General features: G+C 33.9%; 1 protein-coding gene across 2 annotated transcripts in view; it reads right to left on the reverse strand.

Moving 5' to 3' along the window:
• Positions 1 to 15,943, reverse strand: part of NALCN (sodium leak channel, non-selective) — a 513,455-nt gene that overhangs the window by 81,665 nt on the left and 415,847 nt on the right. For both annotated transcript variants that reach the window (XM_051984081.1, XM_051984080.1), the window contains exon 18: positions 6,154 to 6,227. In XM_051984081.1, coding sequence (XP_051840041.1) covers positions 6,154 to 6,227 — 74 coding nt within the window. The remainder of the gene's footprint in view (positions 1 to 6,153; positions 6,228 to 15,943) is intronic.

A 15,943-nucleotide genomic window follows, 5' to 3' on the forward strand; every position in this document is an offset into this window, starting at 1 on the left:
GATAATAAATCTGTTCTGAACTCTCTGCATACTGACCTTCTCCAGTTAGTTGGTCAAAAGCAACTTGTACAATAGTTCCTGTTTGCCTATTGCGTTGGGCTTGAATCCTACATAATTCATGAAACTCCGAAAGCCACAATAAATTTTGTCCCGGTTCTAGACAAGTTTTCGTTATGGATTTCCAGTCATTCGGGGTTAGGATTTCATAAGACAAATTATCTAGTAACATCTTCACATAAGATGATGTAGCCCCATAAAGAGTGCAACCCTTTTTCAAATCTTTAATTTTTCCCAAATTAAAAGCAGTGTATTTTCTCTCTTTTTGACCTGAGGAGTTGAGCTCTTCAATCACAGGATATGCATTTATAAAATCAGATATATCTTCTCCTTCATTTTTTGCTTTAATTAATGCTTTTTCTAATCTTGTCAAATTCTGCTTTATAGGAGAAGCTGACTGTGTTTCTGTCTCTCTCCCTCCCCCTTGTTCCACCCATGAAGGGTTCATTGTGGGGGGAGGGTCATGAGATATGGAATCACCTAATTCCTCCTGCTGTGAAGTATCATACTCAGAATTGTAATTAACTCCATTCTCATCTGATTCGTCCTCCTTTTCACCTAGTAAAGTTGGCATTTCTTCCTCCTGTACTTTCCTTTTCATCATTCTATCACTTAAATAACTTCTTATAGCCAATTGTATTACATTATATGTATTAATTATTGAGTTAGGCCCATTTTTATCATAGAATTGACAAAGATCCTCTCCAACCAATTTCCATTCATTTAGATCTAATTCCTTATCAAGAGAGAAACAAGGACATATGTCCTTTACAGTTTGTAAAAGTTCAGTGATTTGCTGTAAACTTATAATTAAACCTTGGCTTTCCATAACTTTGACAATGCTCTCTAAACATTTTCCTTGAACAGAAACAGGCTGTTTTCTAAATATCTGTCCCATCTTAGCTGAAATTCTACTTTAACTCTTCTAACAAAATTTCTTTGTTGCACTCACCCTAATTTCTGGGTTGAAGTCTTTTCCACTGGATCAGGATCAGAGGCTTTTCCACTTGAATCAGGATCGGAGCTTTTCCACTGAAATCCACTGGGGGGGGGGGGGGGGAGTCTGTTTGCCCCACGTTGGGCGCCAAAATGTTGTGATCTTTTTCTTCTCAAAAACGCAGCCAGGTGATAAAAGTTCAGATCTTTTATTATCTCCAATATAGCCCGGTTAGCTTAGAGGCCTATCTCTCTGCTTGGTTCCAAGAGCTCTCTCCGAATGTCACCAAATTCAAAGGTCTGGTCCTTCAGCCTCTGCCTCTGCTTTTGCTTTCTTCAGCCTCCAGCCAGCTCCACTCTTCACTCGGTGAAATCTCGACTTGTAGCGTCTTCTTCTCTGAAGAACTCTCCGACTGGCCCATTGGCCTATTTATGCTCCTTCCAGAGAGAGGGATTATGGGTAGTTCTACTTAGTACCTTGTTTCAGGTTCTGCCCAAAACATCTTCTTGTAAGATTAGATCAACTCTAATTAGTTAGCAGTTAGTAAGGATTCCAACATAGTAGGGAAAAATGGAATGGTCTCCACTCATGCAGATGTCATCCCATTAAGGTTTACCAAATGTCTAATGACTCTTTGTATCCAAATCCTTTGGAACTTCATTTCTTATAGTTGCCTAGCTGGTCAAAGGGCTATATAGCTTGACCATAGTCATACAGCTAGTGTGAGTCAGAGTTGGAACTTGGATTCAGTTCTTCCTGACTCCAAAGCCAAGATGGTTTCAGCCATGCTACTCCTCTACCCACTTCCTGAGTCAAATAACTGACAGTGACACAGCTTACTGGCAGTCTTATTTGGCAAACAACTATCCTCTTGAAACTCTTCTTCATGAAACTCTTTCTCCATTTGCAATGCCTCCTCAGAATATTGCCTACCTCCTGGTAGAAAGCTGATGGATTTAATGTGTAGGATGAAAATATTTTTGAACATGATCCCCAAATGTTTAATTATGCATATTTGTTATAAAGTTTTATGGGTTGTTTTTCTCATGGGTAAGAGATAAGAGGATTTGTTTTGTTTTCCCAAGAAGAGGAGAGGTAAGAGAAGATAAAATAAATGTTTGCTAATCTAAAAATAGATAGAATGTAGCTTTGTAGTACTTCTGTCCCCAAATATTAACCTCACCACTTGTTATTCTATCCATATGATACCATTTCTTTAGGTCTTAAGAACATTTCCATCTTTGAGTCCTATTTAAAAGTGCAATACTCGTAGGAAGAGTGACAATTTGATTGTTCTCTAATAACTTTAACAATTAACACTATGCCAAATGACAGTTAACTGAGAACAAAAATGAGACACAAAAATATAGCTTAATACTATAGAACCAGAAGAAATCAATAAAATTTATTAATCACTTAAAATGTACATAAGAGTTCTGACAAATACTAAAGATACAATTATATCTTAAATATAATTCAGGGCAAAATGTACTAAGTGCAAAGGAGAAATCTTGACAAAACAGTTTGAAAAATCTGAACATGAATTTTTTTTGCAACTGGAGGGAATCAGTGAAGACTTTGGAAATAGATAGAATGACCAAGAATTCAGTTTGCACAGAATACGAGTGTGGGCAAGACAGGAATATGAAATAATGCTTGGATGATAGCTTGGAATCAAATTGTGGTGGTCTGACATTCAAAGTGTCAGGCTAAACATTTTATATCTGATTTAGTACAAAATGGGGTCAAAGAAACACTGAGCAGAAGAGTGATAAAGTCAGATGTGTTTAATACATTACATATTAGGTTATGTGAAAGACTGGAAAGAAGAGATGCAAAAGCAAGGATATCAACTAGTAATTAAAATAAGAGATGAGGAAAACCTAAACTATGGTGGTATCAGTTGGAATAGTAATGAAACGGGTGAAAAGAGAGAGGATAGTGAGACAAACTTGATAGAATCTGACAATCAGGGATTGATCAGGGATGTTAAGAAAATAAAATAACAAAGTTCCTTGAGGAAGTATTGGGGATCCACACTGACTGCCTCACAGTTTTGCCTCAGGAAAGTCACATCTTGGTTTGAATATTTTGGGTCAATTCCTGATCTAGTTCGAAAAGACTGCTCCCCCTCCCCAACTTAAAAAAAAATCAGGATGATATTTGAAGTGTTTCAGACACAGTGACAACAGTACATTCTTTTAAAACTGTTTAATGGATTCAGTTATAATGAGTAGGTCTCCGAGTTATCCCATGACTATGTTTTTATACTGAGGTAATTCTGTATTGAAAATTACTCCTTTCCTTTCTTTACTAGAAGTTACTTTTTAGAAAAATGACATTTTTTTTCAGTGTGGGAGTTTTGCTTGAATCTTTATCCACAGGCTTAAACTAGAGACATATTCTGGAAATGACTAATATACTCAATTACAGCTGCTTTCATTTCAGCAACCTACACTTTTACTTCATGGCCTCTGTGGCCATCAGTGAGGTAGCAATAAAGTGGTAATCTTCAAGGAAGTGAAATCTTCAATGGCCTTCTCTTAAGAACAAAACAAAATAAAACAAAACAAAAAACAAGAAAGCACTTGTTCTCTGAGAGTTTTTGGTTCTCAGTTATTTTTCTAATTTTGGATTGCTATTTAATGTTTCTTATGATACATGTGGAATATATATTCTGATACACTTAGAATTTCTGAGCTCAGGTAAGCTACCAACATTGAAATTACATTAGCAGGGAGTTACAAGAACATACCACTACTTGGTGTAATAGGACTAATAATATCCAAAGTCAGCTTGGGTCCTGTTTTATTAGATAAGTTCCATATTCTATCTCTAGGAATTATGATCCCTTTGACATATGAGTAAAGGACAGAGAGAAGGTTGTAGATTGGTCTAGAACTTCTGCTCTGGTGAAATCAGAACTTTTTGCTGCAAGTAATCTGTTTAGAAGTGTGTGCTTGTATATGTGCATGTTTTTGCTTTGAAGGTATTCAGCATGTAAGAGTTTTCAGGTCTCATGTTGAAACATCTTGTTTCAGACAGTTTTTGGAAAACAATACTAAATTTGGAAATGTGTGCCCAGGCCATTCCATAGTTCAGCAGTATTGACTAGGTTAGATGTCAGAGCTGAATGCCTCATCATGCTACAGGTCTCCACAGAGATGTCCTATATATAAACTGGGATATTGTAGTATCCTCTGAAGATGCACAAAAATATATCTTTCTCTTCCTGCTGGAATGTATTTATGTATCCTACAGTATCCTGTGAGTGACAACATCTTTCTCTGGCTAAATGTTCTTATTTTTCCTCTTCGAGGTGAGTCTATGTGTGTATGTGTGTGTGAGAAATCTTCTGTGTCTCCAATTTTCTCTGCCATTTCGGTTGTTTCTTGATGTACTGAAATGAATTTTCCTCTGAGAGAACATGGGCAACTAGAGAGATAAAACCAATAGGAATTGGGAAGCACTGGAAGACTATTTAAAAAGAATCACCAGAACAAGCAGCAAGGTCAAATCATGGATGAAGAAGCAATACTCTCACCCTTCACTTGGGCAATCTCACCACTCCTCTTCACTAATCAGCTGGAAGATGCTTCTTATGGAGACTTAGAGCAAGTTCAAAGACAGGTAGGTGGTCATTACAATATTTGAGCTTCTTATACACTGAAGTCAAAAGAAAGACACTTTGCCCATATTTGAAATTCCCTCTTCAGTACATGTGGTTTATGAGATACTGTCCCATTGCTGCTATTCCAAATACAGAACAACAAATTTCTTCCTTTTAAAGGTTAAGCTGGAAAAGGATAATTTTTTTTGCACATGCAAAATTAGAAGGGGATAACCTTATTATCTTTTTTTTAACTTTTTGCATGCAAATGGATATTTGTTAATGCATATGATGATTGTATTCACAAATGAATGAACATGCAAATGCTGTGAAACACATAAATGGGAAGTCCGTTTTTTTTTAAAGGCCCTACTATACCTTGGTCTGAACCTGTAAAAAAATAAATAAGTTCCTCAGTTGTAGTGTTCCCCTTAGCAATGAGCAATATGAGTTTTTATATTGGCTGTACCACATTGCTCAGGAACTATTATCTATCTATTTAGATTTTACATGTGTATATAGATATATATACTACCAACTATCAAGCCCAAAAGTACATTGTCCATTGGCTTGGTAAGGAATCTTAAAACCTATTAATCTGAGATTGACATGGAATTTGTGTGTTGGGTTTTTTTTCTAATTGGTAGCTATTTGGAGTTACAGGTGCTCTTTTATCTTTAGGCTACAAGTAGCTAAGCTTTTGTTTACAAAGCCTAGAGTAGGTAATACTGCAGGAGAAAACTGTACAAGAACTCAAGTGTATAAAAGGCAGAAAATATCCTTCTCTCTTCGTGTAGCTGGTGGTGACTGTTAATTACCATAAACACCTACTTTTACCTGACAAAAGCTACTCAGGCCTAACACTTAGCTGTCTGCAATTATCTCTTTCTTTGGTCAGAGTATGAAACAAATTTATAGAAGATTGTCTGGCTGATTAGCATATCCAGATGATATAATTTTAAGGTGAATGCAAGAACAGAGCTTTGCAGATCACATACTGTCAGGTTGATTTTTGGTTTTTAGACCACAATAAAGAGCTAGTCGGGGGAGAAAACTCTTCAGTGGCAATCTTGGTAGAGATATTATTGGTGAGGGGGGATGAAGAAGAAAATAGAAAGAGACTTTACTGCCCATAAGATTTCCTTCAAAATCTCCAAAGTAAGCTCATGTGTAATCTCCAGTCCTGGAGAACATGTTTCATTTAAATATGAACAAAATTTTTAATATTGATATATACTTACTATAATATAGGTAGTAATGAAACAAAATAAAAGAGAACTATTTAATTTTGACTGGCTGAGCTCATTATATATTATTTGAGAAAAGACCACAATTGTGTTTTTTATAAAAAATGAAAATATTTTCTTTTCAGAAACTGCTATAAATATAATGGTCATAAATCATTAATATACATAAAAAAGTAACACATGTATGTGATATACATACATATTTGCTATATTCTACTTATCAATATATGTGTATACATATACATATAGATATAATATCCATTTTAAAAGGAAAAATGTAGCAATCAACAATTCATTGTTACCTGAGGATTTTTGTGACTGCTGTCTCCTTTTCCAGAAGATTCCTTGCCCTGATGCTGAAAACAGACTTACGAAGCTGGAAAATTTAAAGAAGGTGATTTTAGATTTTGTGCATAATGGGGAAATACATCAGCAGATAGTGCAACAAGTGCAACATTAAGAACTTGTACAAAAATTGCATTTCATGAAAGAATCTCAAAATAGGTCTAAGACTAGTATTAATAGTCCCAGATATTGAATGACTGTACTTTTTTTATTCTATCATCAATTTTTCTCAGTCATCTAAGAAGGGGATAGCAGAAATTTCCCCCTGAGATCTTTCAAATAAATAGGAGTTTTTAGCTGCCTGCGAGTTTTAGTATAGAAAAATAATCTAGTTCTGCAAAATATTCACTCTTGTGACTTACAAGATAAACCTATAGATATGATGTATCTATATGAACTACACTTTAGTGTTATAGTTTCTCTATAGAATGGAAAATGTTTCCTTTGTTTATAGCCTGGTTTGGTATGATGCCATTAATGTGAATAAATTGTTTATGTCTGAATTCTTGTGAAAAGAGATGAGTTTCCAAAGTTCCTTATGAACCAGTAAATCTATGGTTGATTCTGAGAAGACTGACAAAATAATCCTGGAGTGCTATTATCTGAGCAGTGTAAAAACTTGAATCCTCATAGACTAGCTCTATGCTATATTGTCATTTGAAGAAGCTGGACAATAACATGGTAAACAAGTGCTTGGAGTATGATTAAGCAAATCTGGGGATTATATACTGAGTGGGCAGAAAGAGCTCTATGAGGAAAAAGTGAAGCATGAATGCATCAACTTAAATGCAAAAGAACAGTAGCTGCAGGAGAATGAATATACTGGAAGGGAGATACTAGCAACCTATCCAAATATATCACACAGTTCAGATCTTCATGGCTATTATGTATCAAGCATAAGAGAATGTTCCTTCTTTTCCCAATGAGTTCAGTGACTGAGTCCAAGTTTTGTTTTTCTCCTCCCTATTGCTTGCCCCCATATTAAGAGACTTCAATATTCAATGATGTTTCTTCAAATGCTTTAACTTCTTAGATCTTCAATCTATTTAGTCCTTATAATCTATTCCTCTACTTCATCTTAGATTACACATAAAGACAGTCATGTGCTAGACCTTGCCATCACCAATGAATGTCCATTTCTACATTTATGAACTGTAAAATTTTTTGAATGATGATAATTTTTATCATTATATATTTTCCCCTATGTCTTATGTCTCCTACCCTTTTCTTTTTTCTCACTCTGACCTTCATTCCCTTCACGCCTTTCCAAGATTCTGGTCAGGCTACTTTCCCTATCTTGAGCTTTTGTTAAACCAACTCAATTTCACATTTCTCTTTCATTCTTGAACCTTTGATCCTTGATCTGTTGATGATCATGGCACCATTCTCCATCAATAAACTACTCAGACCATATATCGCCTTTATATGCTACTTAATGGAGATGGAGAAAATCAAGAAATCATAACACTCTACTGAGATCCCCCTGAAGAAAAGCAAACTTCTATTCTTCCCTAAGTGCTTTGCTATTCCCCTACAATAGTTATTCCAGTCCTTGTTTTTCTTCAAGCCTTCTGTGTTATTCCAATACTTGTTTTTCTTCAAGCCTTCTATGGGTATCTATAGTCCCACAAACCCCATTTTCACTGAAGGTTTTTGTCTCAAATTTCACCAAAAATTGATGTCATCCACTGAGATCTCCCTTTGATATTTACTCATTGACACCATTCAGGCATCTCTCTCTAACCAAATTCTTACAGATATTAATCCTTGGGATTCAGAATTTTTTTTAAAAAGTCAGAATTTCTGGAAATTATAAGGAATTTCTCAGATAACTTATTTTGTATTTCTATAAGATCATATTTACATGTTTTAACATAATCATTTTTTTTTCTGTGATGGGGTTATAATAAAAGTTTCAGAGGTTTTCTCTAAAGAGAAAAATGAAATATTAGTAATTGTATGGTTTATTATGATGATGATGATGGGGCAGCTAAGTGGCCTGGAGTCAAGAAGACTTTCCCTTTTTAGTTCAAATCTGACCTCAGACACTTTGCCTCAATCTCCTCATCTGTAAAATGAGTAGGAGAAAGAAATGGCAAATCACTCCAGTATTTGGGTCAAGAAAACTCCACATGGGATCGTGAAGTGTCTGACAAGACTGGACTACAACAATAATAACAATGTTGATCTCTCTTCCCTTTCATAGTTAAAATCTTTGTGAAAGCCTTCCATGTTGTTGCCTCTATTTTCCCTATTTTCACTTTCTTCTGAATCCTCTATAATATGATTTATAATTTCATTATCCAAGTGAAAGAGCCAAACTAAAGGTTGAAAATGATCTCTAAATAGATAAATATATGAACTTTATTTTTCCAATCCTGATATTCTTCTTCTTCTGAATGTCCTCTCCTAACTAAATGCTAAAGCACATGAAAAAATTGCATTTAAAGACAGATACATAAGTTAAAGAGCCATACTTTTTGCCAAGCATAGTACTAAGAACTGGGGATGCAATAAAATCCCAAAATTAAAAAAAAACAAAACTAATCAAATAAAGTCACTGCTCTACAAGAGCTCATAGAGTAATTGCAAACAACTGTATAGGATAAATTGAAGATAATCCAAGAGGGAAGGAACTAAGATTAAAGTGAACTGAGAAAAACTTTTGTATCTTTAAAACATAGTGTTAAATTAATCTGTAAGTTAAAGTGAAATTTTTTTTTTATAAACAAAGACACTCAAAATCTTTATACAAACCAAAGTGGCTAAACATTGCAATAAGTTCTATGAGTGATGTTTCATTACATCAATGGTACTCAGAGAAATCATAAATAACTAATGATTTGGGGAGATTCAGATTTCTTTTATGTTCATTTTAAGACCTTAGTCTTGGAAGATTGAACTAACTTTCTCTTCCAATCAGACCTCAGCATTTATACTCTATTCATGTTTTGGTTGGGATAAATTCTATGAATAGATTTGAGAAAAAAGTATATAATGTAATCAAAGTTCAGGTTCTGCCCCTCATTGTAATATTAATTCTCAAATTACTTATTAACCATCAGAGTTGATTGCCCCTGTGGGAAACAGGCTTCTTATATGCCAAAAGACATATAAACTGTGACCCTGCTACTATCATCTTTGATCTAAGAGAAAGATGGCCAAATGACCCTTCTTTTATTAAAATGTCATCAATAAAATGATTAAATTACCCAGAAATTATGTCTTTCAAACTTTTGTAAACATTATATTACCATGTGGGATATTTAGGAAAGAATTGCTAGGAACATATCAGTCTTTTTAGCCACACCTGGAAACAAATAAAATAATGCCATCTTCAATGATTGTAAACAATTCTAGCTTTCTACTTCTTGCACATGAGATTTGAGGGAAATCATTTAGCAATTTTAGCCCTCAATTTCCTCATCTATAATGTGAAAGTTGTAGTGAATAACTACTGAGGTCACTTAGAGCTCTAGATGATGATCCTATGATATGTTTGATTCGATGATTTCTGATGTTCCTTCCATTTCTCTGTCCCATTGATTCTGTACAAAAAGATACCAATAATAAACACAATCCACAAAGGGTATGGTAACATGGTTTTGATAGTGGAAAATCCTGCTAAATGAATAATACCTGACATTTAAGTAGGTCATTAAAATTTACAAACATTTTATATACATTACCTCATTTATGTAAATTATCTCATTTGATTCTCTGAATAACCATAACTATTATTGCCATTTTACAGAGAAGAAAGTAAATCTGAACCAGGTTATGGTCACTTGTCCACAGTCATATAGATAATAAGTGCTTGAGGTGAGATTCAGGTGCTGGCTTTCCTCATACCCTCAATTCTATTCTCTGATGACTTATTGCCTTAGTAAAGAGCTTTGTAGCAAATAAGTTTATGGAAAAAAGAGGACAAGAAAATATGTTGGCAGGATTCTAAAGAAAGGGAAATTCAAGGAATTAATTTTTTTTTAAAAATGAACTACCATGGCATTGGGGACAATATTTTCTCACAAAGAAGGGATTGGCTCAAAGATAGGAAACAAGGGTGACCTTTAGCAGTGGTTTAACCTCTCTGGCCTGACATCAAGGAGAATAATCAGTCTCTCTTGCTAGATTATTGGAATCATTGTCAATGATGGAATGATTGAGCTGGATGGAATATGATCATTAAAGTCATCATGACAGTTTATCTGTTATTAAACACACATGAATGCACACACACACACACACACACACACTCAAGAGCAAGTTCAAGACTACAGAGATATTTCAGGTACATGTAGTAGGAGTAGAAATCATACACTTGTCTTTCCAGTTACACTTGGGAAATAAGCAATCCCATCCTCAAAGGGTGATGACATGTTTCAGTCACTTTTTTCTTACTGAAAGGTAGCAGTCTGAATTCAATCAAGCACAGCCGGGAAGTGATTGAGCTATTGAATCTTATAACAATTTTCTTCCTGTTAGAAAAAAACCCTTTCTTTCAGAAACTGAGAATGTTATAGTGTTTCTCTCATTATTTATAAGCCATATATGCTAAAGTACTGTTTATTTTTTCTTTTCCTTGTTTGAAAGGATAAAAAGAGAGGAAAATGAGTTACTAGTGAGAACATTAGAGCTAGTTTCCTGATTGCTAGTTATTTCACCAAGTAAGTACAAATACTGGCTATTTACAAGGTAGCAGCAGAATGAATTTTTCAATAGATCTTCTGATGTTACACATGTTTTTGGGTTTTAAACAGATTGCATTGGGGAAAATCTTGAACAGAAGGGAAAATGGCAGTTACAAATGCTTAAATAGGTAGGTAAAACATTATAATTTTACTGATAGTGCCTTTTTCTCAAGAGCAACAACAACAAAAGATGGCAATTTCCTCATTTATTATAGTAGTCTCTCACAAAGCTTTAGTAAAAGTTGATAGTTGTCATTTAGCAAAGAATATTCTTCAATCACATCAGAATCCTCTTGACTGTTGGAGTGTGAGATTGTACTAACTACTCTGCAGTGCCATCTTCTGTTTCTGAATGATACTACTTGTCTCTGCTTATTCTAGAGAAATGACTTTTTTTTTTTTTAATTCAACACCTGATTCAAGAGAAACAAGATAAACTGAGAATGTGTGAATGACAGCATTGATTACTCTGAGACTGATTACTGAGATAGGCATAATGGAACTCAATCAATGCAAAATCCCAGGGCAAACACTTTTATAGAAAGTTGGAATCCATTTTACATTGAAGATTTAAAAAAAAAAAAAAAAAAAAAAAAAACAACTTTTTTTTTTTTTGTTCTAAGGCTTCACATGTCCAACTTATTATTTTAAACTAAATGTATGGAGAATAATTTGTTTAAATAACCAATTAACACACTAACAGGATCAATCCAAATTTGAATATAACTTTTTCATTTTTAAACATGTATTTTAAAATCATGATACTGCTGATGAAAGTTTAACTCAGTATTCTACATTATTGGCATAGACTCATATGTGGATAAAGATTGATATAGTTATTAGGATACATAAGTATAATTGTAATTTATTGGGCATAATAATCAATGTGGAAGTTATTACTTACTTTTGTAATTTTAAACAGCTGAAATTTTGTAAGTACTTTTTTAAGATTTTGAAAACCAATCAAAATGAAGCTGAAATTAAGAGATAAGTTTCAGGACTTCATGTCTCCAGGACTAATAGGTCACTTTTAAACAACATATGGAAAACAATAACCATATAGTTTTATAAATAAGACCAATGAGTCCCTGAGATTAAGGTGACTATCTCTTAGTTTTGCTCTTTAGGCTAATCTCTTTTCTGCCAGTTTGTGACTACTTTTTTAGTACAGTGATTCATTAATATTTGAACCCCCTAACTAGTAGTATATAGCCTAAGACTTATCTTATTTTCTAAGTTAGCACTTGTGTAAGGGCAATTGACTTGGTGTAGCTATAGCAAAACTAGCAGTCATCAGGTTCACCAAACTCCATTAAAGAAAAAAAAAAACTTTCATGAATTTTCTCAACTGATAGTGAGACTGGACCTTTTTCAGAAGCTGCAGCTTCTTATGTTGTGTAGAAGTATAAAGACAATGCAGAGATGTTATCTTGAGAAAGGATAGTCATATATAACCTGAAGAAGATATTTGGGGTGATAGGTGAATGATATGTTAATGTGAATGAAGCTCCAGGATAATTTATTTGGTGCTGGTGCTAGCTTTCAGAGTCCTTATGGGAATTTAAAGGACTTTATTCATCCCAACTTAAAATCATGTAGGCCTGAGGAAATTACTACTGAGGAAGAACAAAATAGTCAAAAGGCAAGATTTTGACTTGAAGGAATCTGCTCTGCTGGCTGAGTATAATTATGGTGCTAAAAAGAAAGATAAAACAATCTTTATTTAAGATTGGGAAAATTCACAAAAGAGAGATAAAATTTGTCTTTGAGGAAAAACAAATACCAGCAGCTCGAGAGAACTCCAGCAAATACTAGTGATTCATCAAATAGCAGAGAAGCAATCCAGATCAAATGTCAGCAGCTCAATGGAAAAGAAGAAAGTAGCATCTTTGAAGGCAGAGTGGACATCATTTGAGATATGATATAGTGAATTGTTAGGAGACTAAGAGAGTTATGAAAATTGTTCCAGCTGGGATGCAACCACAAAAGTTTGAGTTGCCTAAGGAGTTCCCTCTTCCCCTGACAACATGGTAATCTGTGGGATATTATGCCTCTTTGGATATGGAAGATATTCTTTTGTTATTAATGAATGGCTTCTGCTCTGAATTAATGTGTCATCTTGGTCTGATATAAGGAGATAAACTGGGAAGAGAAGAGGATTAGGGTTGTTATTCTGAATAGATGACTATTCTCCAAATACCATGAATATGGGAGTTTCTTAGGCAGGTGAAAGCTATATTTGTCTTTGTCAAATGATTTGATGAAAGTCAGGTACACTATATCTAAGACCTCCTCCAGACTAATTAGTCTAGTATCCCTGTTCTAAAAGGAAATGTCATTAGTCTGGCACAATCTGTTCTTTCTAAATCCAATCAGGCTCTTAGTGATCAATGCTTATCTTCCTGAATGGTCACAAGCTGTCTCGGTAGTAATACATTCTAAAATTTCATCAGGAGTTCAAGTCAAGCTTAATAGTTGGAAGTTTGAAGATATCACCCTTTTTTTCTTTTCTGAATACTGGTGAATGCTTCTTTTTGTATAATTCTGTAGCATGTTTTATGGTTTACATGATTTCTAAAAGTTTACTCATAGTGGTTCAGTAGTCACGGTCAATTCAGTTCAAGAAAGTTACACTGGCAGTAGGTGACAAGGTGGATAAATCCTGGGTGTGGAATCAGAAATTCTCATTTTCCAAGTTCAAATCTGGCCTCAGACACCTGCGCAAGTTATTGTTTGTCTCAATTTCCTCATTTGCCAAATGAGCTGGAGAAGGAAATAGCAAAACAATTCCAGTATCTTTGTCAAGAAAACCTCAAATAGGTCACAAAGAGTTGTCCATGACTGAAAATAACTTAACAACAATTGAACAACAAAGGTTCATCCTTTTTATTGATCCAAATTATTGAGCATGCATACTCATTGATCTCAAGGAGCCTATATTCTATAGAGCACTCTCATTTTGTGCTTTTTTTCATAATTAATTCTGGATCAAAATCATCTCTCCAAGATATATGAGTTATATGACCAATTATATATCATGATATAGACAAATTACATTCTTCATCTACTTAATTTTTCTTCTATGTACTGTTAAATTGAACTTATTGGCTGATCATGGATTTTACTGAAGAGACCCTGTAGTATTATAGATTTTGATGTAATGAGGGCAACATCATCTGCAAATAGGAACATCTATAATAATATGTCATGATTTATTGGGGATTTTTCTTCTAAATGTACTTTGTATAAAGTATCTTTAAGAACACTGACAAACATTTTTGTCAACTAAATATATATATATATATATTCTTTTACTTCAGGATGTTGTGGAATTAACCAAATCATAAGCATTGAATGCCTTCTAGGTATCACTGTATTTGGTGCTGGAAATATAAAGGGGAAAAAAAACCAAATATACCAAGAAACTTTCATTTCATCAGAGAAAATATCATATAAGCAAACAGAAGTAAACATAAGCCATATACCAAGTGAATGCCATAATTGGGGGAGGATCATCTAACAGGTGGGGTTTATATATATATCAAGGAATCCTGATATGCAAGAATGACAACTGATCATAAAAGAATCTTTATAGTTGAGTCTTGCTCTAATAAGTCAAATGTTTATCTATTTTTAAAAAAATAAATAATAAATATAGTAGCAGTTCTATACATTTCACTCAATTGTGTTGACTATACAGATGTGATTGGCTACAGGTAATCAACTGTGAATATTTTCCTCTTCCTTTCCTAGACTTCCCCCAAGAATTCTTTTAATACATGCAAAGACCATATTTTTAGGAATTCTCTTGAGATTAGAAAGTAACAATATGGATTGATATTGCTGATGAATTGCTGATAATAATTGCTGAAGTAATCTGTTAGTAGATATTGGTTTCAGTACTGCTTGTTTGAACTCAGTGAGGAAACCCAAGAATTTTCTTCTTATCTTTTCACTAATTGACCATTTTATGCTATCTTTCTAAGCCCAAGAAAAGACAGAAGTAGAAATGGAAAAGGAAATTAACAAAAAAGAAAAATAGTGTAATTCTATAATCATAATTTGTTGCCTTCTTAAAAAGGATGCTTATGGACTAAAACATTTATATGTCAATGTCCAGAATAAGGGAAATAAAATAAATTAATATATTAAAAAATGCAGATCTATTTGGGTGGAACCTATCTTACTGAAATATGATGGAATGCAATTCACAATTGGAATATGATAATGGAAGGGTCTGCTTTGTTCAAAAGGACCCATGCAAATAAAGGGTTAACAGAGCATTATTATGCTTCAAAAATTTTTCTTAAACATTTACAGACACGGAGAGGAGGAACAGTTTGTAACATCTGAGCATGGCCTGAAAGAGAAAAACAGAAACAAAAACCAAGCATAAATTAAGTGCCTACTATGTGCATTGTGCTAAGCACTTCACAATGTTATCTTATTTGATAATTCTAAGAGATTAATATCTACCTTTCAGAAAATAAGAGGTGATGCCCAGCACTTTGATTGTTGATTTTATGTTCTTTGCCAAAGAGAATGGCAATAACACTGGACTCTAGACTCAAAAAGAAAGGGGGAAAATGGATAGTAGGACGATTGATACCCAAGATAAGGAAGGGAATAGTAACAGAGCACTTATCTGTCTTTGATGAATTAAAATCACCTAGCCAAGATAATTTAATGCAATGTTCGTATATTGAAATAACTAGTAGATTTGTTTCTTCAGCTATTGCTAGCAGAATTGAAAACTGTGAAGATTGGGAAAGGTAAATATGCATGGAAAGGTGCATATAATGCCCAGATCTTTCCAAAATGGGAAGAAAATATCTTTAGAAAATTTAGTTCAGTTAGCTTGCTATTGACTTCTGGTAACTTTTTAGAAAAACTATGAGCATAATTAACTATACCAATTGCAAAACAACAAAAAAATCATGTGGTTATCTCAACAGATGCAGAAAAATAACTTTTGACAAATGTAATATCCATAACTATTAAAAATGCTAGAAATCATAGGAATACATGAAGTTTTCTCAGTGAAGGTTACTAACAG

The sequence above is a fragment of the Antechinus flavipes genome, chromosome 3, assembly GCF_016432865.1.
Source record: "Antechinus flavipes isolate AdamAnt ecotype Samford, QLD, Australia chromosome 3, AdamAnt_v2, whole genome shotgun sequence".
NCBI classification, from domain to species: Eukaryota; Metazoa; Chordata; class Mammalia; order Dasyuromorphia; family Dasyuridae; genus Antechinus; species Antechinus flavipes.